Here is a 24,478-nt window from a genome sequence, read left to right on the forward strand (position 1 = left end):
CTAAAGTGATCTACAGAATTAATGCAATCCCTATAAAAATCCCATTATCATTCTTCACAGATCTGGAAAAAATAATTCTACGCATTGTATGGAACCAGAAAAGACCTCGTATAGCCAAAGCAATCTTAACTAAAAAGAACAAACTGGGAGGTATCAGTTTACCAGACTTTAAGCTGTACTACCAGGCTATAGTAACTAAAACAGCTTGGTACTGGCACAAGAACAGAGACATTGACCTCTGGAACAAGACTGAGAATCCAGAGATGAAACCATCTGCATATGGTAATCTAATCTTTGACAAAGCTGACAAAAACATACACTGGGGAAAAGAATCTCTTTTCAATAAATGGTGCTGGGAAAACTGGATGGCTACATGCAGAAGACTGAAACTAGACCCCCACCTCTCACCTCTCACAAAAATTAATTCAAGATGGATAACAGACTTAAACCTAAGGCATGAAACCTTAAGAATTCTAAATGAAGATGTTGGGAAGACCCTTTCAGACATCGGCCTAGGCAAGGAATTCTTGGAGAAGAACCCCAAAGCAATCACCGCAGCAACAAAAATAAATAAGTGGGATCTAATCAAATTAAAAAGCTTCTGCACTGCCAAGGAAACTATCATTAGAGTGAATAGACAGCCCACAGAATGGGAAAAAATATTTGCTCTCTACACATCTGATAAAGGGCTGATAACCAGAATCTATCTAGAACTCAAAAAAATCAACAAGAAAAAATCAAACAACCCCATTGACAAATGGGCAAGCGAAATGAACAGAAACTTTTCAAAAGAAGACAGAATAATGGCCAGCAAACATATAAAAAATGCTCAACATTTCTAATCATTAGAGAAATGCAAATCAAAACCACAATGAGGTATCACCTAACCCCGGTGAGATTGGCCTCTATCAAAAAAACACAAAACAACAAATGTTGGCGAGGATGTGGAGAGACAAGAAAACTTCTACACTGCTGGTGGGACTGCAAATTAGTGCAACCTCTGTGGAAAAGAATTTGGAGATACCTCAGAGAGCTAAAAATAGAAATACCATTCGATCCAGCAATAGCACTATTAGGCATCTACCCAAAAGAGCACAAAACATTCTACGATAAGGACATCTGCACCCGAATGTTTATGGCAGCACAATTCACCATTGCAAGAATGTGGAAACAACCCAAGTGCCCGTCAATCCATGAGTGGATTATTAAAATTTGGTATATGTTTACAATGGAATATTACTCAATTATAAGAAATGACAGTGATCTAGCACCTCTTATACTTTTCTGGATTAAACTTAAGCCCATTATCCAAAGTGGGGCACCAAAAGAGCAGAAGAACGGGATCCATTTGTACTCACCATCAAATTGGTACTAACTGATCAACACTAGGTTGATCACATGGCAGAAATACTCTCTAGGGATTAGGGGGATAGGAGGGCAAATCTACAACTAAAGGACACGGGGAGCACTAAAAGGAGGGAAGGGCATGCCTTTAACCCGCATTTGGGTGAGGCAAAGACATAAAGTGTAACTATAATGTTTATACCCTCACAAAACCCTGGAATAATAAATAAAAAAAAACATTTTTCTATCCTCCTTTTATTTAATCCCCTTTTTGTTAGGCTTCTATGAGACTCTGCCACAGGCCAAAGTTTGTGAACTTCCTGGGTTAGTAGAAACAGTTTGAGCCTAAGCAAGGTTCATACAAATCCAGGAACTTATGAAATTTCACACATGTTATTATAATTCTATGTTTATCTCAATCCTCAAAAGACCAGGAATTCTGAGAAAACAGAAACTTGTGTCTGCCTTTTCACTGTGGCTCTGCACCTGTTATCATCCCCCACATATGGCAAGCACTCAGCAAGCATCTGTTGGATGGATGGATGTATAGATGGAGGGATGCAGGGATGCATGATGCATGAGAAATGGAGACATCTAATGAATAAGCACAATCTGGTCACTGTGACTTTGGCATAGGCACGGCAGAGTCACTATGCAGACAGTGTAGTGTCTTACACTCAAAAAGGTATCCCGCCAAGCTCCCAACTGGACTCATCCAAGAGCCCTGTGGTAGGCAGTGCTCTCAGGGCATGTAGGGGCCAAAGCCAGCAAAATTTGGGTCACTCAGATGATCTCATTAGAACTGACGAACAAGTGAGACCTGTTATAATTTAGCCTGGTACACTTTGGGCCTGGTTATGTCTTGGTCCAGGAAAAAAAGATAACAATGACATGAGAAGCAGAAAGAAATATCATGAGATATGTTAGTGATATTATGTTTTAGGATATTTGCCCGAGGCAAATTACATGGGAAATCAGGAGCAGTTTCTGGCACTTTCCATCCGTCGTACACCAAAAAGGAGCCAGAGCAGACATCCAGCCTTCCACCTTTCCTTGGAGAGAATGAGAGCAAAACCCAGGGAAGAGAATTGCCCCATTTTGCAGACAGGTTCAGCAAATAGTTCAGCAGACAGGAATAAAGAATTAGCAGAAACCAGGGAGGTCTTGTGGGTCTGCAGCTGGGCAGGGGCTCTCAGAAGCAGCAGGGTGTGGTGCTGAGAGCATGGCCTGTCTGGGGTCCAGTGCAGCGTTCTTCACCCACTAGATGGCATGTTTGGCTAGATTATCTACCCTCACAGATCTTCCATGTCATCTGAGATGGGTTGGTTGGTGTGGTTTACCTTCTCACTGGGCTGTTGTAGGCATTAAATAAGTTAATGTGTATAAAGTGACTGGCATATAATAAGGGCTTAATGGGTGTAGTTATTGTCTTAGGGGTTTTATTCATCAGAGATACTCTAATGTGCTGGAAACAATGTAGGTTTAGAGCTTATAGACCTTAGTTTGAAACAAAGCTCTGACATTATAAAGGCTGTTTTGTATTTGGAAAGTTAACTTATCTATTTTTAAAATCATAATGCTTAATTCAGAGGGCTTAAATTTAGAATAATATAAAAGAAAATAACCCAAGCCCCCATCGCACATAACGACAGGAGGCTCAACACTCTCCTCAATATATTAAATTTGTCTGCAGTTAATAGAAAATCTATTGGTTTAAAACAAGATAGAAGTTTCTTAATCCCTAAAAATATTAAATCCAGAGTTAGTTCTCTGAGAGAATACATGCATTCGTATCTGTATTAGCATTAGGAATAAAGGTTTCATACTTATAAAAAAAAAAAATCCAGAGTTAGGTATCCGGGGCTGGTCTAAATCAGCTCCCTCCACTTTCTAAACCAACAATTTACTCTTATCTGTTGTAACAATGAATACTAAGGAAACGGAGGATATTGGACAGGCAAAAGTCAGTCTCTGCTACACCTCTCCAACATTTCTAAGCACTCCAACGGAAGAAGGAAAGAAGTGGAGACAGAGGGAGTAGATATTCTGCTGGAGGTGGCTTTTCACCTCCTGCTCTCAAGTCTTGCAGCTGATCCAATCCCTGAGCTCCTTTGCTTGCTTGTCCTACATACTTTGGTCCCCATGCCTTGCTCCTAAACCAAACTGAGGACAACATCCCCACTGCCAGGGAATCACTAACACAAGACTATTATAACAGATCTTTACTGAAGACTGGGACAAATGTAAGGTACTTACTTGCATCAAATAATAAGAAATAAAATTTAATGTCAGACCTCATTATTTTTCAAGCTCATCAGTCAGTAACTGCCAGGGAATACCCAGTCCCCTTGCTCCTGGGTCCCAGCTTGCTGCCATTTCTCTCACTCTGCTAAAACCCTCTCTCCATTCTTTCTTTCCCAAGTTCAGGATCCCAACCTTCTCTCTCTCTTGTCATAGTACACTGAGTAATGATAAGATTTCTATGGCTAATTATATAACAGAAACAAGGCAAATGTTGGCAAATATAAGGGAGAGGGTTCCATAGAATGTGGCCTTCACTCAGAGATATTAAAGGTTATTTAAAATGTCATCTTTTATGATAAACAGACCTACATGGGCACGTCCTTCTGCGTAGAGAGAGAAGAATCCACAGCAAATCACAGGGGTTACAACCAGCTGCCCTGCTTAGACTCTGGCATGCAAGCTAGACTTTCTCAACTTACTTCAGCAAAAGAGAGGCTCATGGGAGGAGACAGGCCAAGGGCAGCTGAGCTGGCAATAGCCCCAGACTGATGCAACTTTGTTTCTCTCTGGGCTGTGTGGTCTCACTTCTAGATGAGCAGGGACTTCATTCTCCTCTTGCTCCTTCCCTAGTGATTTCTTATGCTTCCTCCTATTTTCTGCCTCCTCAGTACTGTCCTCTGATGGGCAATTTTTGCCACAAATTGTATTTTTGCTCCAGTGCCCAAGAGGGAGAATCTGAGTTCCATTCCCTGAGGTCATCCACTCCCAGCCCATCTTATCAGGTATGTGGCAGGTATGGCAGAGGGATAAAGGAAAGGAGACACGTGAGAAAAAAATCCCCAAACCTGAACACCCAGGAGGTCAACAACAAAAAGAAAATGGAGGAGAAAGCACTAGGAGGACAGTAGCTGACATACCCAGAGTGGACATGCGAATGGCTCAACCACACCATCACATGGAAGAGGCCACCACATTAGCACAGGGCTTGGCAGAGCTTTGTCCCTGTTCAATGTGTAATTGAATTAATCAATTAATTAATTAATCCTGCTGACCTCCTATCTTGAGGGAGTAGAGAAATTAGCTCCTCCTGTCAATACCAAAATATTATCTGTTTGATGAATTTATTTCAAGAAAAATTAGGAAAGCCACCCACAAACACCTCCATCTCAGACAAATGATACTGCTTTAAAAAAGATCAATAGGATATAAAAGGTTGGGTCTGAAAAATTATCACGTTTCCAATTACCTCAGATTTCTATATTTTTTGATACTGATCTTGAAGCCTGATCCCCTATTTAATTTTGTATAGATCTAGGGATTATATAATGTATGGGCAGGCCTAATGCTCCAAGGTGCTTCCAGAGGGAGAAATGTGCCAGTAAGACATTGACCCCTGAAACCTAGTCAAAGACTGTTCTCATTTCACAATGAGGTCAATAAAATTACAGTTTTCCTCTTTGATTTGAGGGATGCCCAAGGTCATTCCAATATCTAATTACAAGTCTAAATAAGCAGTACAATATGCTCTTGTTGTTCATACAATTGTAAATTTTAACCCACAAATAGACATCATAGTCTGTTCTCAGAGTATCCAAGAGATCAGGTTGGCACTAATGTGTCCTGAGTGAGTGAAGTTCCCCCATCTCTCCCCAGTGGGGACCAGAGCACTTCCAAGGAACAAAGAACAGGCCAGTCAGCAAAATTTAAAACCTATCTTAATCTGACAGGTGGGGCTGTTGAAGGTCTTAACCGTATTTTGCTCTTCATCTCCGAGCTAACTTCTTTTTAAAGCTGAACTAGGGAAAGGACTGTGGTCTCCCATGTGTCAGGAGTCCTCTGGTCATGGTGGCTGTAGCTGATATAATCAGAGGCTTCTATGTCTGTGGCTGCTGTAAAAGAGCTTGAAGATATTAGCCTAAAATAACGCTTTTAACAAAAAGGCCACGGCTGATTCTGTAGACACAGTGCTAGGCACTGGAAAAGAAAGGAGGAATTAGACACAGTGCCTGCCCTTCAGGTGCTTTTGTGGGGAGACACAAAACAAATTATAAGTCTTTTTTTATTTTCTCTCTGACCACTGGGCATTAAAACAGTTGGGCAACATGAAGAATTCTAATTCTATGTAACCCTACGTGAGTACAAAACTTTTTGGCCCCAAGTCCTGGGTTACTAAAGACTATCTCAAAACAGAGACTCTGGGATTACAACACATATTCTCACACATAACTCTGTTCTGTTTTTATTACAAAACACCAGGAGGAGGGTGTATGAGGCAACTACCTGGTCCCTCCTTACAGAGAAATGAATATAAGTCTTCTCACGACCTTTTGGGTCTGTTTCTTAATGCACAATTTCATGATTTCTATCAATAAGCATCTACCTTAGGTGCTTGTAAGGATATAAAGGTGAGAAATTTCTAGATTCTGCCTTTAAGGAGCTCAAACTTTAGACCCAGAAAGAGCAAACTAATACTGCTTGAAGTAATATCAAGGCTAAGGAGACCTGGCTAAACTCCACTTCAAGGAAAAGTCCATAAAGATTCCTTATTGGACCTTGGCCTTAAAGGCAGAATTCTACATCACTATCCAGTTAGAGCAGAGGTTTCCAATGAGTGGTCTTTAGGTTGGGAGGGAGGAGGGCCAGAACTCAGGCAGGGAAGCAAGGGATGGGGAGCGGCTATAAATACAGATGAAGCTTCACTCACTCATCCACCACTCACTTCCTGCTGTGTGGCCAGGTTTCTAACAGGCCACGGACCGATACTAGTCCATGGCCCAGGGGTTGAGGGCCACAGTCTTAGAGGACAGTTATTCAGCCTACCACGCCGTCTATTCCTAGCTTGTTTTGTTCTTTTTTTATTATTATTATTTAATCACAAAAGAGTACTGGATTTTGTCAAATGTTTTTTCTGCATCTGTTAAAAAATTACGTGGTTTTTAAAATTTATTCTATTAATATTGTGCATTATATTTATTGATTTTGGTGTGTTGTACCAATCCTGTATTCCCGCAATAAATCTCACTTGATCATGTTGTACAACCATTTCTCTGTGCTATTGGATTCAACTTGCAACTATTTTCTTGAGGATTTTTACATCTATATTAATAACGGATATTAGTCTATAGTTTTCTTTGCTTGTGATGTATTTCTCTGGCTTTGTTATTAGGGTAATGCTGGCCTCATAAAATGAATTAGAAAGTGTTCTCTCTTATTCTAATTTCTGGGAGAGTTTGAGAAGAATTGGTGTTCATTCAGAAATATATGGTAGAATTCACTAGTGAAGCCATCTGAACCTGAGATTTTCTTTGTTGGAAGTTGTTCCATTATTTACTTATTTCTTTACTTCATTCAGATTGCTCAGATTTTCTATTTCTTCATGAGTCAGTTTTAGTAGCATGTGTGATTGTAAGAATTTGACCATTTCATCTAGGTTATGTAACTTGTTGGTATAAAATTGTTGATAGTTTCCCTTATAATCCTTTTATTTCTGAGAAGTCAGGAGTAATGAAAGAGGTGGGACTCTTTCATCTCTGATTTTAGTAATTTGAGTCTTCTTTCTCTCTCGGTCAGTCTAGCTAAAGGTTTGTCAATTTTATTGATATTTTCAAAGAACCAACTTTTAGTTTCATTGATTCTATTGTTTTTCTATGTTCTATTTCATTATTCTCCACTCTAATATTTAATACTTTCTCCCTTCTTCTTGCTTTAGGCTTAGTGTGCTCTTATTTTTCTAGTCTCTTAAGGTGGAAAGTTAGGTTATTGATTTGATCTTTCTTCTTTTTTAATGCAGGAATTTATGGCTATAAATTTCCCTTTGATCACTACTTTCTCTGTATCTCATAAGTTTTGGAAAGTTGTGTTTTCATTTGCTTTTATATCAAAGTATTTTCTAATTTCCCTTATGAACTTTTCATTGATTCATTAATTATTTAGGAGTGTGTTGTTTATTTTGCACATATTTGTGAAAATATGTCTTAAGTACATCTCATTCCCCAGCCTTTCCTTCCTATCTTTCTTTTTGATTAGTCTAATGTTTGCCCCAATTGTTATCATTGCCTCAGGCAGCAGAGACCAAAACATTTGCTTGTAAATGGTTTGGCAAATGCCCCCATGGGTAGCAACGTTAGCATTGGGCAAGTTCCTAGTCAGGTGAGATACAGACAAGGCTTTTCAAAAGGTCTTATAGAGGCCAAGAGACAGATCAAACAAGAACAAACCTTTCTGAAAGAGGTGTATTCTGCTCCTTTCAGTACTGAGAATGTGGACTGTTATTTTCAAAGCCACCACTGATCTGAGGAGTTGCAGATGGGACCAGCATAAGTAAAAACATCACAAAATTTGTTGTTCTTACTGAGATTCAGCCATTTTTCTTGAATAGGCACTCCTCTGGTTGCTACAAGTCTTTGGTTGGTTTCCACAGTTCCAAAAAAGTTGATTCTGACAGTTTTTTTCTATCAGTTTTTTATTATTTTTATAAAGAGTTTAAATTTTGGAGTCCCATACTCCACCATTTTTGCTAATGTCAGCTTTTTAAGTTTTCTTAATAATAGTACTTCTGGCATATACTTTGGTGTCTTCAAATACTGCTACTGTTAGTAATTTGACAAGAATATTAATATCATTAAGCCCTAGTTAAGATAATTAGATCATTAAAAAATGAGACCCTGAAAGTGATATCTTAGGGAGAGTTTTAAGACTGAAGTTAGAGGCTGGGCATGATGGCTCATGCCTATAACCCTAGCACTTTGGGAGGCCGAGGCAGGAGGATCACATAAGGCCAGCAGTTCAAGACAAGCCTGGGCAACATAGAAAGACCTCATCTCTACAAAAAATAAAAAAATAAACTGGTATAGTGGCATATACCTGTAGTCCCAGCTACTTGGGAGGCTGAGGTGGGATGATCACTTGAGATCAGGAGTTCAAGATTACAATGAGCTATGATCACGCCACTGCACTCCAGCCAGAGCAACAGAGCAAGACCCTGTCTCTTAAAAATAATAATAAGTCTGAAGTCATAAGCATCAGAAAGCTTCACTATACAGTTTCTTGTAATCTAAAGTAGGCAGACTGTGATCATTAGCTCCTAATTAGGCACAATTTGATCGGTGCTTAGCTGATCTGCTCTGTACTTAAGGGGAAAATTTTTCTTACTGAGCCAAGTAACATTATAAAAAAAGAAGCAAAACATGTTTTTGGACTTGCCCAATGTCTGTTACTTATTAAGCCTGATAGCATATATGTCAGTCTTGTTTTTCAATGAATTCCTAGGTCACCAGCTTAGAAATGACCCCAAGGCTTTCGGTTCCAACTAGATTGCCAGCTACCTCCCTCAAAACCAATTCTGGAGAAAATCCAAGTGAAAGAGCTTGTGGATTTCAGGAATAAACAATAAAGTCCTGAGAAACCCTGGGGAGACCCTCAGCCAACTTAAACTGAGGTGAGTTTTGGGAAATGTAAAAGCAAAGGAGGTAAGTGGAAAAAGCTAATACCTAGACAATGAGAGAAAAGTAAAAATGGAAAGGAAGAATTGTTCACTGAAGTAGTGGAGATAGATTTTTCAAAATTAAAGAAAAAGACATCATATTGAAAGGGCTCACAGAGTGATGGACAGGATATAGATGGAAAAATCCACATGGAGAAAAACCCATATATTTAAGAACAAAGCCAAAGAGAAATTCTAAATGCAGTAATTACTTTAAAGCACTATAGAAAAAGAACAGTATCTACTAGTACAGTTCCCAAATTAATTTATAAATTCGGTACAACCCCAGTCAAGCTTAAGAAATCTTAATCTAATTGTACCCCCATAATATGCTGAAATAAAAAAAATATTAAAAAGAAAAGAAATCTTAATCTAAGATGTGCAAGAAAGAATAAAAGGCTCATAAACAAAGAAGCCAACCAGAAAAAGCAGCAGCTCTAGAAGGGCACCTGCTCTGCCAGACAGCAGGACAGCCACAGAGCACAAACAATGGTACTGTACGGGGTGGCACTGTCACCAGAGCAGATACACAGTCTGATGGAACAGACCAGAAAGCCTAGAGACCGGCAGCTGAATATATGGAAACTTAGTATATTATAAGGGAGACATTCCAAATCAACAGGGAAATCACTGGTGGCTAATAGATGATATTAGGGAAAATGGCTTAATATATGGAAAAAATAAAACCAAATTCCTATCTAACAACTTATACAAAGGTGGACTCTAGGGAAAAACTAAATGTGAAAGGTAAAAGTTTAAGGATAAAAGTACATTTCATTCACAAAGATGATAACCTCTCTTTGTTACCCAATGACCAAAGGGATTTTTCTTAAAACAAAATTTCAAAAACACAAAACATGAGGCAAAAATATTTAATGAATTCAAAAATCAATATTAAAAATTTCTGTTCAACAAAGAACACCATGAAAAATGTTAATAGAAAGAGGACAGAATGAAAAAAAATGATATTTATAATGTTCAAAACCAAAAAGGGACAATATTCAGAATGCACAAGAAATTCTCCAATCGATACGAAAAAGATAATAACACAAACAGAGAAACGGGCAAAGGGGATGCAGAGGAGGGCAATTTTCAGAGGAAAAAATCCAAAGAATGAACAAGCATTTGAAGAGATGCTCAAAATCATTAATAAGTAAGAGTAAATGCAAATGAAAACAATGAGCTATTACTTTGCATCTCTTTAACAAGCAAAAGTTAGGAAGCTGATAATATACTGCTGGTGAAGTGTGGACAAGTGCAACTATTCACAAGAGCAATCTGGCAATGTTTGGTGAAAATAAGTAAACAAACATTTGTTGATCCAGAAATTCCAACTGTAGGTATACGGTATATCCCCCAAATAAATGCTTAAGCAGTTCCGTTAGGGGACATGTACAAGAATATTCATGTTCACGTTCCTTGCAGCCTTATTTGTGCTGGTTGGGAGTTGAAGGTTACCTAGGTGCCCACTGCTAGCAGAGTAAATAGGTAAAAATGTGGCGGATACACATCTTGGGATATTATTAATAGAAATCAATTAATTAGAAGCAATGGATTTACAGATAGTGGCATGAAAACATCTTTAAAATATTGTGCTTAAAGGAAAAAAGTAAGTAAACAAATGAGATATATAACCCAATATAATTTATATAAATTTAAAAATACATGCACTCAAAATAAAAATATTCATTTTATAAGAACACATAAACCAAAAGATACATGTTAAATGTCATGGATTTTATGGGAGGAGGGGAATGGGAGTGGCATATAAGAACAGAAAACAAGAGAAGGACCCATGCATGGACCAGTGATGATAGTATACTCTGAGCCATTACCTCAAGACTGTCTATCCTGTGTGTAGATAATTCCACTTCTACCACTTCCCAGCACTCCTGGAACTATTGGAACAGGTCTTAATAGAGAAAATGCATGGATGGCCATCACCAAAACTGTAAGTATGGACAGTGATGAGCTTACCAGGCAATCTGAGTCTTTACATGCCCAAAAGTCTCATTCATAAACACTAGGAAGTGATGATGAGGAGGAACAAGAAATTTCCTCTGCCTAGATCCCCCATCAAGGACATCTGCTATGGATACTGCCTCCAAGTTTGGATACCCAATTCACCTAGAATTGCTCTGAGTGTGCCATGCTCTGCTGCCTGCAAGATCCATGCTGTCATGTCCTCATATGGATATGTGGGAACATGCAGGTGATGCAAAGTGCTACACAAATGAAAGGCATTGTTACCAGGTCTCAGCCACATTACTACTTGATTTGAAAGTCATTTATTGCTCTCTCAATTCCCTACACATTCTCTCAAGTCATAAGACGTGACTAAGGAAATAATGAGATATGCCTGGGAATTGGACAGTCCCCCAAAACACCCAATTAATTTATACCTCACCCCATTGCTGTGAGATCAGCAACAGGAGACTCCTAGACAGGTAAACATCCTAACATAGTCAATTCAGTACAAGGACCCACGTGGCAATCCATCATTTCAGAGAGATGGGAAGTGTTAAAAGCAGAGAGAAAGAAAAAAGAAAAGAAGAGAGCAGAGAAAGACTGAAGTCCTTGCTTTGGTATTTAAGTATTGAAACCTTTCAAATTAATTGTGCTCAGTGATTATTGATAAAATTGTGTCATGCAAAGTTAAGTATTTGTAACTAGTGGGCAAAAACAAAGACAGTAAAACAAATTTTCATTGATTCTGCTGCTTAGTTCTTACCAAAAATTAGGGCCATCATATCTTCAGCATGAGATTAATATTTTTATGAATAAGAGTAATAAAGTTAGCAACTTCTTGGTATTCCTTTCCCCATAAGAGTATAAAAGGCTTGTCTAGACTGATACACAAGTGTAAAGACTGTCCATATGTTTTCAATAACATTTAGTATTTTATTCTCAATTCAATAAAGCTCTATGTGGTTTGAGACCCAGTTAGGGTTCCATTTGTGTATCATCTATGTACCTGAACCAATTACTACCAGCCAGAGAGTTCTTGCCAATAGTCTACAATTTCGAATGCTGGAGACCCAAAGGAAGAAGGAATTCCACAGAGGACTTTGGTTTTGGCATACTTTTCCTACTATATTTGGCCTGGTTTCATCAATGCCAAGATATTCACGCACCTTACCAGGGATCAAAATGTTACTGTTGGTGACTTTAACCTGGGTAGATCAGCTATGTGTAATATACACTGTGCATGACTTCAGTTAACAATCCCAAACTATAAAAACTTTTGTAGCCACATGGTTTTGCATATGCTGGCTCCTCTGCCTAGAACACCTGCCCTCCCTTGCCCACTTGCCAACCCCAGTTTATCCTTCAAGCCTCAGTTTAAGTGTCCTCTCTTCTGGAAGGCCTCTCCTGATTCCAGGCTGACTTCAGCTCCTTCTCCAATGCTCTAGCACACTTTGTCCACACCTCCCCTAAAGCTAATATGATACTCTATTCTAATTGCTTGTTTACATATCAACCCCTGTGTCAGACTGCAAATGCCCTGATGGCAGAGACTGTGTCTTGCCACTGAGGCAGTCATGAGATCCTGCACATAGAAGACACTTAATAAATGGCAGTTCCCTCTCCCCACTTCATCTTCTCTAGGGAGCTCTTCCTTAATGGTCAAAGTCTCTGCTGCTCGGTCTCCATCCTTTCTCCCCATTGTCAGTGCTGACCACTATCTTTTCCGAGCTTCTAATCTCTGAAAGCAGCTGAATCCTGGTCCAGGAGGCACATGAAAGTCTGGAGAGACTCAGCAGGGAAGTAAGGAAACACAGACCAGTAAAATTCCCAAATCTATATGTCCACACTGGCTATTTTTTGTTAACCTTCTGTTTCCTTGTAGCAATAAACATCAAGACCTGAAAAGGGGAAGGGCTTGTGCACTTATGTTCAGGTGAGTAAAAAGGAGGCAGCAGGAAGAGCTCATCTCACTCCTCAAGACTGGCTTGTAGGGAAGAGAGGCAGGGAGTGACCACTTCACAAAAGAAAGGAAACTACCCAAACACCTAGTAATATTTACTAGGCAAAAACAGCCACCCAGGTCCAGAGAAGTAGGTCTTCCACTGCTCCTCCAAGCTGCTTCAGAGAAAAGGGTGCCACCTTCAGAGGCCTTGCCAGTCAATCAGAATTCACAGTGTGTCAGCTCTTCTGGGCTTTCTTCATTGATGCTGGGAGCCCAAGGACTCCTTTTCTGGTACCAAAACACTTCCTTCTCCTTTCTTCTTCCTTTGAGAAAGCTGAGTTTGGGGGAGCATGCTATTAGTAGGATATATTGCAATGCAATGAAGTAAGCTTCTCATGAAACAACAGCAGCATGAGACCCATTAGTGCCTACCATCTCTCCCCTCCCCTAAACCCCTTGAAAGCCAATAAGGAGAGGTCAGGGCAGAGCACACAGAAGGGTCTCATCTAAGACGCTCAACTGATGCCAACTTCTGTTAATTCACTACTTTTTTCACACCAAGGATTTTATATGTCATTTCCTTACCCACAAGCAACAAAACAAGCTGGGCAAATCTCTAGGTCCAGAGAAGAGAACAGCAGAGATGCTAATAACTGGAAAGTGCAAACAGTATACATTTCCCCACAAGCCAGTGGAAAAGAGACTGGAGGTCACTCAGCTCATGTGAGATTCTGAAGAGCTTTCTGGTTCAGTCATGTTTCTAATCCCACTCATTAAGCTTCCAGAGTTTTTCTGTTTTAGAGTTAGACCTGGGAAGTAACTTCTCCCCCACTTAGGGGTGCCAGATAAAATACAGAACACCCAGTCACATTTGTATCTCAAATAAATAACCAGTGATTTAAGTATGTATTAATACCAAATATTGCATAGGATGTGCACATCCTAAAACTTGATTCTTTGTTTATCTGAAATTCAAATGTAACTGGGTATCCTGTATTTATATTTGCTAAATCTGGCACCTCTATATGACCCACCATTTGACACAGCTTTTTACTTTTCTGAGACTATAAGGGTTTATGTTTTAAGGAATTATCTGAAATTAAAGATTGCCTACATCCTTGCTGCACTTCATTAAGCATTCACAACTATCTCCAATCTCCAAAGTTGATTAAAGTAGCAAAGGGTAATACAATACATTGGAATTTCATTTTTTTCCCCTACTCAACTTCTGGAATAGTGTACTGCAAATGGAATGGCCATAAGGCAATCTAAACAGAAAAAGGTGGAAAAGAAACAAGTTATGAATAAACCATAGATGTTTATCGATTCTTGAATAATCTGGATTTGATTCCAGTTTTGTTGTGTGGTCTTGTTCCTTTTTTCTCCTGATTTTGTTGCAAGTATTGGACAACAAATGAGCCATTTAAAATGAGCCTAAGCTAAATATTGATTCAAAGAATGAAGACAATTTCACTTTTATTCAACACAGGTTTAGCTCACTCTCCAGTGAAGGTCTTTTAAGACAGTATGATAAATCAAAACATATTTTAGGCATATTTCTTTAGTAAAAACAAAACAAAAACCTGTTTCAGGGCAGTAACCAACATTGGGAATTTTTATAAGAAAAACAGAGTTTATCAAACCCAGTCATAAATTTTTCAAACAAATCACATTTTAAGCTTGAACGTGATAGTAGTTTCCAATGGAGACACCCAAAGACTGCATTGAGAGTTGGATTCTCCTATCCAATCCCAGAAACAAACAGTGACAGAATCAAAAAAGAGGTTCAGGGAATAATTAAAGGAAGAGATGGTATTAACTTCATCTTTGGTATTCAGTGTGTGCTAAAAGCACAGGACACCTTAAGTACATCAATCTTCACGTTAACCCTGTGAGATTAATAGAAAACAAAAATCTCAGAAGAGATTAAATATCTAGAAAGGTTACATAGCTATTAAGGGGCAATTTTAATTCAAGAATAGATTGAGAATTCCAAAGCAATGTTCGCCAAATGTAGACTTAGCACCAATTTTATTTTTATAATCATTAAATATAACATTTTATTTAATTTTCCTGACATTGTGAGAAAGTGCTATTGAGTAAAAACATTAAATGAGATAACAATATTTGTAGTCAAGATCAGTTTTCAAATTATTTGAAACTTTTTTATATTTTAATAGATTTAGGGGGTACAAGTGCAGTTTTGTTACATGGATATAATGCATAGTGGTGAAGTTTGGGCTTTTAATGTCACCATCACATGAATTGTGTACATTGTACCCATTAAGTAATTTTTCATCCCGTACCCCCCTCCCACTCTTCCACCCTCTCCCCCTTCCAAGTCTCCAGTGTCTATTATTCTACTCTCTATGACCATATATACACATTATTTAGCTCCCACTTACTTACAAGTGAGAACATATAGTATTTAATTTTCCAAGTTATTGGAAAATGATGGCCTCCAGTTCCATCCATGCTGCTGCAAAAGACATGATGTCATTCTTTCTTATGGTTGAGTAGTATTCCGCTGTGTATATATACCACATTTCCTTTACCCAGTCATCCATTGAGGGACACTTAGGTTGATTCCCTATCTTTGCTATTGTGAATAGTGCTCCGATAAACATATGAGGGCAGGTATCATTTTGATGTATTGATTTCTTTTCCTTTGGGTAGATACCCAGTAATGGGATTGCTGGATCAAACAGTATTTCTATTTTTAGTTCTTTGAGAAATCTCCATACTGTTTTCCATAGAGGTTGTAAATCACATTCCCACCGACAGTGTAAAAGCATTCCCTATTCTCCACATCCTCACCAGCATCTATATGTTTTTTGACTTTTTAATAATAGCCATTCTGACTGGTATAAGATGGCATCTCATTATGGTTTTAACAAATTATTTGAAACTTTCAACTTTCCTTGGGTCTGTTTTCGATCCCAACCAGTCATCTTTTGGGTGGGGGAGCATATCCTCCCCCATCTTCCAGCTCTCCATCTCTAGCACACAATACACTCCACAAAACTGCTAAGGTATTGCTGAACTATCTACCGCTCTGCTCTGGGAGCACATAGGACTGAAGAGATTATAGAATGAAATCTAACTGAAAAAAGTTATAGACAACTTTTGTAAGTCTTTCTAATGCAGATGAATGTCAAGAATTCCAGCGGGCAGTCTCTGTCCAAGTGTTCACTCACCTCACCACAGCCAATAGGGACGGGATGAGGAATAGGGAAGCCAAAGAATTTATCTTTTTTGAGTTTGCATCCAGACGTGGGCCACAGAGAAATAGAACTATAGTCATTCATTATTATTTATAGCCAGAATTTATTGAACATTTCCCTGTTGTCAAGCACTAAATACACACTATTTTAGCCCCTAAAACAACAATATGAGGTAGATACTGTTAAGATCCCCAATTTACACATGAGGAAAGCGAAGTGTAAACAGAGATTAAGTAACTTGCGGTTGCCCACAGCTAGCAGGAGATGGCATAGGATTCAAATGCAGGCAGTCTGACTTCCGTCTACAGAATGCTGAGCCACAGTCACCATGCTCACCTAATCCCCACATAACGGTAGCCCAAAGAACTCACTTCCTCAATTTTTGTTTAGTTTTATTCATTCTTTTAAGAAATAGTATAAATAGTATGCCAGGCACCAGGCATATAGCTGGTAAACAGTGAGAAAACAAGACAGAGTCCTGGCCCTGTTTCATGTGCATTAGAGTGTAATGAAGGAGATCAAAAATGCTAATAAGTAAACAAGAAAAATTAAAGTTTGATAGCTGCTCTGAAGGAAAGGAAAGGTGCCATGAGCAAGGAAATAGGAGGGACCTACTTGAGATGAAGTGGAAAGTGAGGGAGGGCTTCTCCAGAAAGAAAACATGTAAGCTGGGCTTTGAAGAAAGACAAAGAATCAAATGAGAGCCAGACACAGGAGCCAAAGAGAGTTCCAGGAGAAGGAAGGTGGCATCAATGCAGGAGGGAGCCTGGGGTGCTGCCAGAGGGAGCACATGTGGCATGACCTGGGGCACATGCATGAGACACACATGTTTTAATAGCTGTGATGACACGCCTACTGATATTATAGACTAGCCTACAAAAGGAAGGGAACCTTCTCCAGTGGAGCATTATTTATTTTATTCTTAAAAATAACAAAGTTGACCCTTTGGGATGTTTGTGCTAGGAGGTCCAGACGGAGGGCCTTACTGTTAACAGCCCACACAGAGGTCCCTGCAGCCTTTCAGGGAAGTCTTTCTATGTTGAATCTGTAATTCCACAGGCAAGTACCCTGCAAATCTTTAACTGCTTAAAATTAAACAATTAATGAAAGTATTTGTGAACTATTTTATGAACACAAAAAGGAGGGATACAAACAACAAGGATACAAGCAATGTGGCACTAACTTTTTAACTGACAGAGAAGAGCAGGGCTGGAGCATGGACTTAGCCATCAGAATTTGTCACCGCCTCTGGTGTGATGTCATAGCCAGGCGGGGAGGAGGGCTGGGCTCAGGAGGAACCGCCTGTGCACAAAATCCTAAACAACAGTTCTCATTCCCTGGAGCTGAGCCAGGAAGCCTGTAGCTTTCCTCCTGTTTGCTGGCAGGCACCAAGCACTCCCAGACAGGACTCGTCTGAGTGCTGCCTTGTCCAGACCATATAAAAAATGCAGCTTTGTGCTGACTGAGAAGTAACATTTTTTCTGGAACAAGACTCTGATTTTTCTGACACTAATGACCTTAAACAAGACAGAGGATTTGAAATTTGATGCAACAGGGCGCATAAGTTTTGACTATGTGCAGGGAATTCGTCAACCCACACCCACCTGTGACATCTGGGATCAGATCTGGAATTTTCAAGCCAAGCCTGATGACCTGCTTATTGGTACCTATCCTAAAGCAGGTAAGTGGAAGGGTATGGAAGAGAAGGTGAAAAGTTAGGAAAGTAAGTGGGAAGGATTATTAATAATGAAATAAATAAGTTGATCTGGGTTTGAGTAGAAAACTATTTACTGGACAGAATCACATGGCTAAGACAAATTACTTGTGGAAACTGAAACTACACAAAAAATGTTAAAATGACTTACAAATATTAAGAATTTAATTTTTCCTATGATGTACATATGTTTTTACTTTCCCAGGAGAGAGTAAAACAGCCAAGAGCAAAAGAGTAGACTTGTTTATTTATTCATCCCCAATCTAGGCCCTTATTGCAGATCTTGCAAAGAGCTGATTTGGGTATGCAAGCTAGATCCTGAGGCTGATTTGGGAACAAAATAGGGGAGCTTGGGTTTTGCAATGCTGATTTCACCTCAGCAGCCTCAGGAGCCCACCCAACTCAGGTCGGAGAAATATTCTTCTGATTTCTGCCTTCCATCATAGTAAGTTGTAAACCTACTTCCTTATTTCAACAATCAGTTTAACAAAGTTGTCTGTAGGAGTAAGACTAACTTGAGCCCAGCTACATTATAAAAATCTGGGGATGAGCAGGGGAAATAGTTCTCTATAGATATCTGTGCATATCTACATATTTACTAAAAATACAGTATTTGATCCACACCCAAAATGTATATACATTTGCTCTTCGCAAAATCAAGCCCGCTGTCAATAATTCCTTTTACACATATACACAACCAAAAAAATCTAAACCTCAGCATTTTCTGAGACTGTTCAAACTCCTTTCATGTCTTTATCTCTTGAGATCCTAATAGAAGACTCTGTAGGCATATGGAGGCCTTAGTTTCCTCTCTATCCTTTGGTTTCATATTGGTCCTGATTTTCCAATGTTACTCATCAGGAGCCTACTTAGGACCAAAATTTTTTCCAGCTATTTAATTCTCTTTATTTACAGTTTGTGTTCTATGCAAATCAATTCCATAACATGAGAGGTTACTATGAATCAAAGCATAAACATACAAATACAATATACGATCCCAAATATTATAGATGTATGGCATCCCGATATACACTCACACACATGGTAGCTTCAGATCTGTTCCAACTAGTTGTTCCCATGTAGGCTTTTAAAGATGGGGAAAAAATGACTTTGGTCATCAAAACTACTATAGCCATGTTAGATGCTGGAACATCTAAGCATCAGTGTGTGACCATGTGAACAAAAGATTTCAAGGAGTGTCTATTTTTTAAAAGGTTTCTGTGTGTTGAAGCAGTTGTAAAAGATTTACTGCAGAGGCTGGGCATGGTGGTTCACACCTGTAATCCCAGCACTTTGGGAGGCCGAGGCGGGAGGAACACTTGAGGCGAGGAGTTTGAGACCAGCTTGAACAATATGGTGAGACCCTGGCTCTACAAAAAATAGAAAAGTTAGCCAGGTGTGGTGGCGTATGCCTGTAGTCCCAGCTACTGGGAGGCTACTTGGGGCAGGAGGATCACTTGAGCCCAGGAGTTTGAGGTTGCAGTGAGCGATGATAACACCCCTGCACTCTAGCCTGGGCAACAGAGCAAGACCTTGTCTCAAAATAAATAAAGAAAGAAGATTTACTGCAGAATTAAGCCCACTTTTAGGCTTAGGACCAGGTTCTAACTATCTAAAAATATTGACTGAAAAAAGTAAAAAATAAAAAAATAAAAATATTGACTGATAACAAAAATTACTCCAAGTGTTGCTATCCTGATCCATAGTTGTTTAAAAGAAAAAATAAAAAACAAACAAACAAAAAAGGCATTTACAGAAAGAGTATAAAAGTTTTCATGAATTTAACGCAAGTTACCTTCCAGTCTTCACTTCCTAAATAATTGATTTACAGTTTTTGGCTCCTTCACATTCTTGCCTTTTTAATTTTCAACATATGCAGAAATAAAAAGCACTTTGAAATTAGTTGAGGTCAATGCAGTTTTACTCTTTGGAATCAGTGTAGCTAAATGAATCTGGTGCTCTTGTTGAATGGAAATAGGTGATGGGAAATGTCTACCATCTGACTCTGTAAGGATAAGCAAGAGGTACTCATGATGCTTATTCTGCCTTTCTTTGTTTTTTTGTTTGTTTGTTTTCCCCATGATTTAGCTGCATTGTCCTTAAGAAAGGCAGAATGTCATGATGGAAAGAAAAAAAAGAAAAAATCAAAATTAATGGTTGTGACAGGAAAAAAAATAAATGTATATTCATCAGTGTCCATGCCAAATTGGAGTATGTGTATAAAAATTCATATTATGATAACATAAAATATAAATAGGAAATGATGTCTTCTGAATTCCATTGTAAACCTAGCTTTAAAATTCATCTAACAAGTATTTGATCATATTTTAAGGAATGTAGTATACTAAATGTCTATGCATTTTTATCTTATGTGTGGAATAAGGAACAACATGGACTCAGGAGATAGTGGACTTAATACAAAATGACGGTGATGTTGAGAACAGTAAACGAGCACCTACTCATGTACGATTTCCTTTTATCGAATGGATAATCCCATCCGTAGGATCTGGTGAGTATGGAATAGCCACACTTAACTACAGTATTTAGAATTTTTACTACCAAATTGCACTTATCAAAATTCTAGGCATTCAAACAATTATTTATGGGTTTTGTAGCTTTGTTTTTTTTAACTGTGTCTGGCCATTGCTATACTACAGACATTTCCTAATGAAGTTATTGTTTATATAGTAAGTTAAGTTTTGATTCTCTAATTAGAAATGAATTTTATTTCACAAGGATGAGCCCAAATAAGATAACCAAGGTAGATGGGTTTAAATTTTTTAGGTTCCTGTTTATTTGGTTGATTGCGATGCTTAGGAATTGTTCTAGCCAAAACATCTGTTCATATGCTAGACTCATTCTCTCAAATCAGATCTACAGACAGTACAGTATTCTTGCAGATGCCTTGCATTGTTCCTAAGGTAGTAATAATGGAAGTTGCAAGATTTTGAAGCAAATAGAGAAATATAATAGAAAATGACTGAAAACCAATTTTGCAGGTTTGGAACAAGCTAATGAAATGCCCTCACCACGGATCCTGAAAACACATCTTCCCATCCACTTGGTACCACCATCCTTTCTAGAGAAAAACTGTAAGGTAAAAAACAAAAGGAATTCAGAGTTGTACTCCTTAGAACAACCTTAGAGTAGTCTTCAATCAATTTCCTCTTAAAACACTTCACTTGTTAAAAAAAAAAAAAAGTCCAGCTCCTCACAATAATCAATATGAAAATTGATATAAATCCTTTACATCTCCCATAAAAGCCAGGATCACAAGAATGTAACAACAAAAAAACTCATTTGTATGAAATGTATCCACTCTGACGTCTGGGCAATAACTATATATAGATCTAATCCTGTTTTTGCTTCTTCCCTTCCTCCCATGATTCCCAGATAATCTATGTAGCAAGAAATCCCAAGGACAATATGGTGTCCTATTACCATTTCCAAAGAATGAATAAAACACTTCCTGATCCAGGAACATGGGATGAGTATTTTGAGACTTTTCTGGCTGGGAAAGGTAAGAGAATTCAGCTTTTATTTCCTTCCTTTCTCAAAATCCTCAAACACTCTACAAGGAAAGAATCATTTCCTTAGACCAGTAGGGGTCTGCCTTCTTTAATGTGACACTCCCTCTCTCTTCAGGAGAGCACTAATCAAGGGATTCTCCTTTCAGTATAATATTTGTTGGGTGGACCTCTGTGACTCATTGCCCTGTTTTTCATCCCATCTTCCAGTGTGCTGGGGCTCTTGGTACGACCACGTGAAAGGATGGTGGAAAGCCAAAGACCAACACCGTATTCTCTACCTCTTCTATGAGGAAATGAAGAAGGTGAGGGCAGTGCCATCTAATACGTTCTCATTGGACCGTAAAACATTTAAGTCATAATGTGTTGACCCCATCAGGGACTCAAAGGAAAAAACACTTAGTAATTCCAATTAATAAAAAAGAGAACAATATGGGTCACCATGTTAAAATGACTCATTTCTGGAAAGTTGAGCATTTGTATGATATTTTTTTTTAAATGTTAACACATGCCATGTTACTGGTTACTGTCATTAATCCATTTTAATATTCTTTTTAAACTAATTATATTAACTGTTCACTTTTCTTTTGACTCTGATCATAGAACCCAAAGCATGAGATTCAGAAGCTGGCAGAGTTTACTGGAAAGAAACTAGATGACAAAGTTCTAGAAAAAATTGTCCATCACACTTCATTTGATGTTATGAAGCAGAATCCAATGGCAAACTATTCCACACTTCCTACTGAAATCATGAACCACTCCATTTCTCCATTCATGAGAAAAGGTTTCTATATTTTCTTTTGGCCATAATCTTAAAAGAATTGTCTAAGATTTCAGAGTATTTGGGGAGTTTTCTACGGTTAGGGAAAATAATATCTTCAATGAATGATTTTGGGAAAAGAAGTATTTAAGAAACCACTAATGAAATGAAAACAATATTTAATTAGCCTCTATGGGAGAGTAAGATTTGGTGTCTAAATATAACCACCTATTCCTACTTTGCCTCCAGAGTTCTGGCTGATAAGGTGAAAATACACAGAATTAAGTCAGATGGGGCAAAGAATCCATTTTATAGGAGGCCCTATGTTATGAGAGTCATTCATTCAAAAGTACTTTACTGAAGGGCATCTATGTGCCAGGCACTGTTCTAGGCATAGTTTGGAGAGGTGGACATAACACAAAAATTCCTTCTCTCATGGAAATTATATTTGAGTAGTAAGAAAAATAAGAAGAATACACAGGATGATAGATGATGGTAAGAAAAATAAAACTGGGAAAGGTAACACAGATTACAGTTAGAAAATCTGGGGACTCTTCTTTATTCTTCCTCAAAACTATACCTTAAGACCTCCCAGAAACAGGCCCTTCTTGATCAGCTTATAGCATGGAAGCTACAGGCATGAGCAGCCACCATGCTTAGATGTGCAAGAGGGCACAGAGAAAGACACGAAAGCCCCTCAGGCCCGCTGTTTTAACACGGTGATCTCATTCCCTGACTAAAGTGGCTAGGTGGGTAACAGGCTCCCTGTCTCACAAATCAGACAGGAAATTCTTCTTCCCTTCAGCATAAGAAAGTCACAGGATAGCAAGAGAAATTTTTTGTCCAATACTGCCATTCTTGGAAGGTGGAGGAGAAATCACCACACAGAAACAGGAGGATAGAGAAGCATGAACTCCTCCAACAGCTACTGAGTCTCCCACATGACTGTGTTTCAGGAGCAGTGGGAGATTGGAAGAAACACTTCACTGTGGCTCAGAATGAGAGATTTGATGAAGACTACAAGATGAACATGGCTGACACCAGTCTAACTTTCCACTTTCAACTCTAGTAAGGAAGAAAAAGAACTAAACATTTCTTAGTTATTACTCAGTATACTTGAGTAATAACTCAAAGTTTAATAATCAGACCAACTGATATTGGATTCAGGTTCTTTGTTGATTGTGTTTGCTCTTGTTCACTCTACTAAAAAAATAACCTAAAAATAAAAAGACAAGTGATAGAGCTAGCAGAGGTTAGGAATAAGGTAGAGACTGGAAGCAGGATGGTGACGTGGAGGGAGGGAAGTTCAATAACTTACTAGCTACCATCCTGGTATCACTGCCAATTATCATTATATTTAAGTTTTCTACAATCATGTGTTAACATATCTAAAATGCTTCCGTCCTCATATGAGAATACACTAACATTTTCAGATTAAGTTTTGGTTCAAGTTAATTTTTTTAAATGTATAAATAGTGACTGTTTCTTCCAGCAGTTTCTTGGTAGCCAAGTAACCATCAAGTGACTCAATTTCCTCCTGGAACCTTCCAATTCACTTCAGGGTTCTAGGGTAATACATCCATCCCCATATCTCACCAGCCTATATATTAAATTGAACTCACTCTCCCATCTCCAACTAATGTTACACAGTCCACTCCTGGAGTCACCTCTTGGCTTACCTTTCCCAATGCCTCCACGATCATATTCTAATCCATCAACAATATCTGTCAGTTTTAATCTATGAAGTATTTTATGGTATTTTCATCTAACCACTCATTGTTTTCCTTCTATTTCTACAGCCATCCTCCTGGTTCAGAAACATCTTACCTCTTGCCTAGACTACTTTAATGGCTTCCTAAGTCATTTCTCTGTTTTTCACACATTTAGTAAGGTAATTTTCTTAAAACAAGACTCTAATTATGTTGCTTTTTAGCTCAAAATCCTTCAATGACTGAATTTTCACTATCTGAAAGATATATCCCAAGATTTTACCCATCAATTCAAAGACGGCTATAACCACATGACTCCAACCTTCCTTTACAGCTTGATTTCATCTTCCAAACTACTCCATATTTTAGCAAATTAGCCTCCTCACTGGGCCCTGATCATATCTCCCAGGTTCCTACCCTCCTGTTTTATTTACACCATGCCTCCACCTGGAATTTCCCTTCCTTTCTTTCTACCTATCCAAAAACGTATAACACGTTTCAATAACCAGCTCATTCATCCTAGAAATACTGCAATCTGAAAAGCACACTTGCTTCTCTGAAGTC

The 24,478-nt window shown here is 38.5% G+C and overlaps 1 protein-coding gene across 1 annotated transcript; it reads left to right on the forward strand.

The window, feature by feature from the left end:
• The first annotated feature begins 17,588 nt into the window (after positions 1-17,588).
• SULT1C4 (sulfotransferase family, cytosolic, 1C, member 4) lies at positions 17,589-23,285 on the forward strand. Its single transcript, XM_012664283.1, has 7 exons — positions 17,589-17,885; positions 20,302-20,427; positions 20,918-21,015; positions 21,312-21,438; positions 21,656-21,750; positions 22,049-22,229; positions 23,162-23,285. Exons 1-7 carry the CDS (start codon positions 17,717-17,719, stop codon positions 23,272-23,274), a joined length of 909 nt encoding a protein of 302 aa, XP_012519737.1. The 5' UTR covers positions 17,589-17,716; the 3' UTR covers positions 23,275-23,285.
• The last annotated feature ends 1,193 nt before the right edge of the window (positions 23,286-24,478 follow it).

This window comes from Propithecus coquereli, unplaced genomic scaffold (assembly GCF_000956105.1).
Source record: "Propithecus coquereli isolate 6110/MARCELLA unplaced genomic scaffold, Pcoq_1.0 Scaffold88, whole genome shotgun sequence".
Classification (NCBI taxonomy): domain Eukaryota; kingdom Metazoa; phylum Chordata; class Mammalia; order Primates; family Indriidae; genus Propithecus; species Propithecus coquereli.

What these genes read in the sequence shown, in the direction of transcription:
- SULT1C4 (XM_012664283.1), top strand. Translation starts at nt 17,717, where the DNA reads ATGACCTTAAACAAGACAGAGGATTTGAAATTTGATGCAACAGGGCGC. An exon ending in AATCCCATCCGTAGGATCTG is followed by an intron (nt 20,428 to 20,917) that starts GTGAGTATGGAA and finishes CCAATTTTGCAG; the next exon opens with GTTTGGAACAAGCTAATGAA. An exon ending in TTCTCCATTCATGAGAAAAG is followed by an intron (nt 22,230 to 23,161) that starts GTTTCTATATTT and finishes ACTGTGTTTCAG; the next exon opens with GAGCAGTGGGAGATTGGAAG.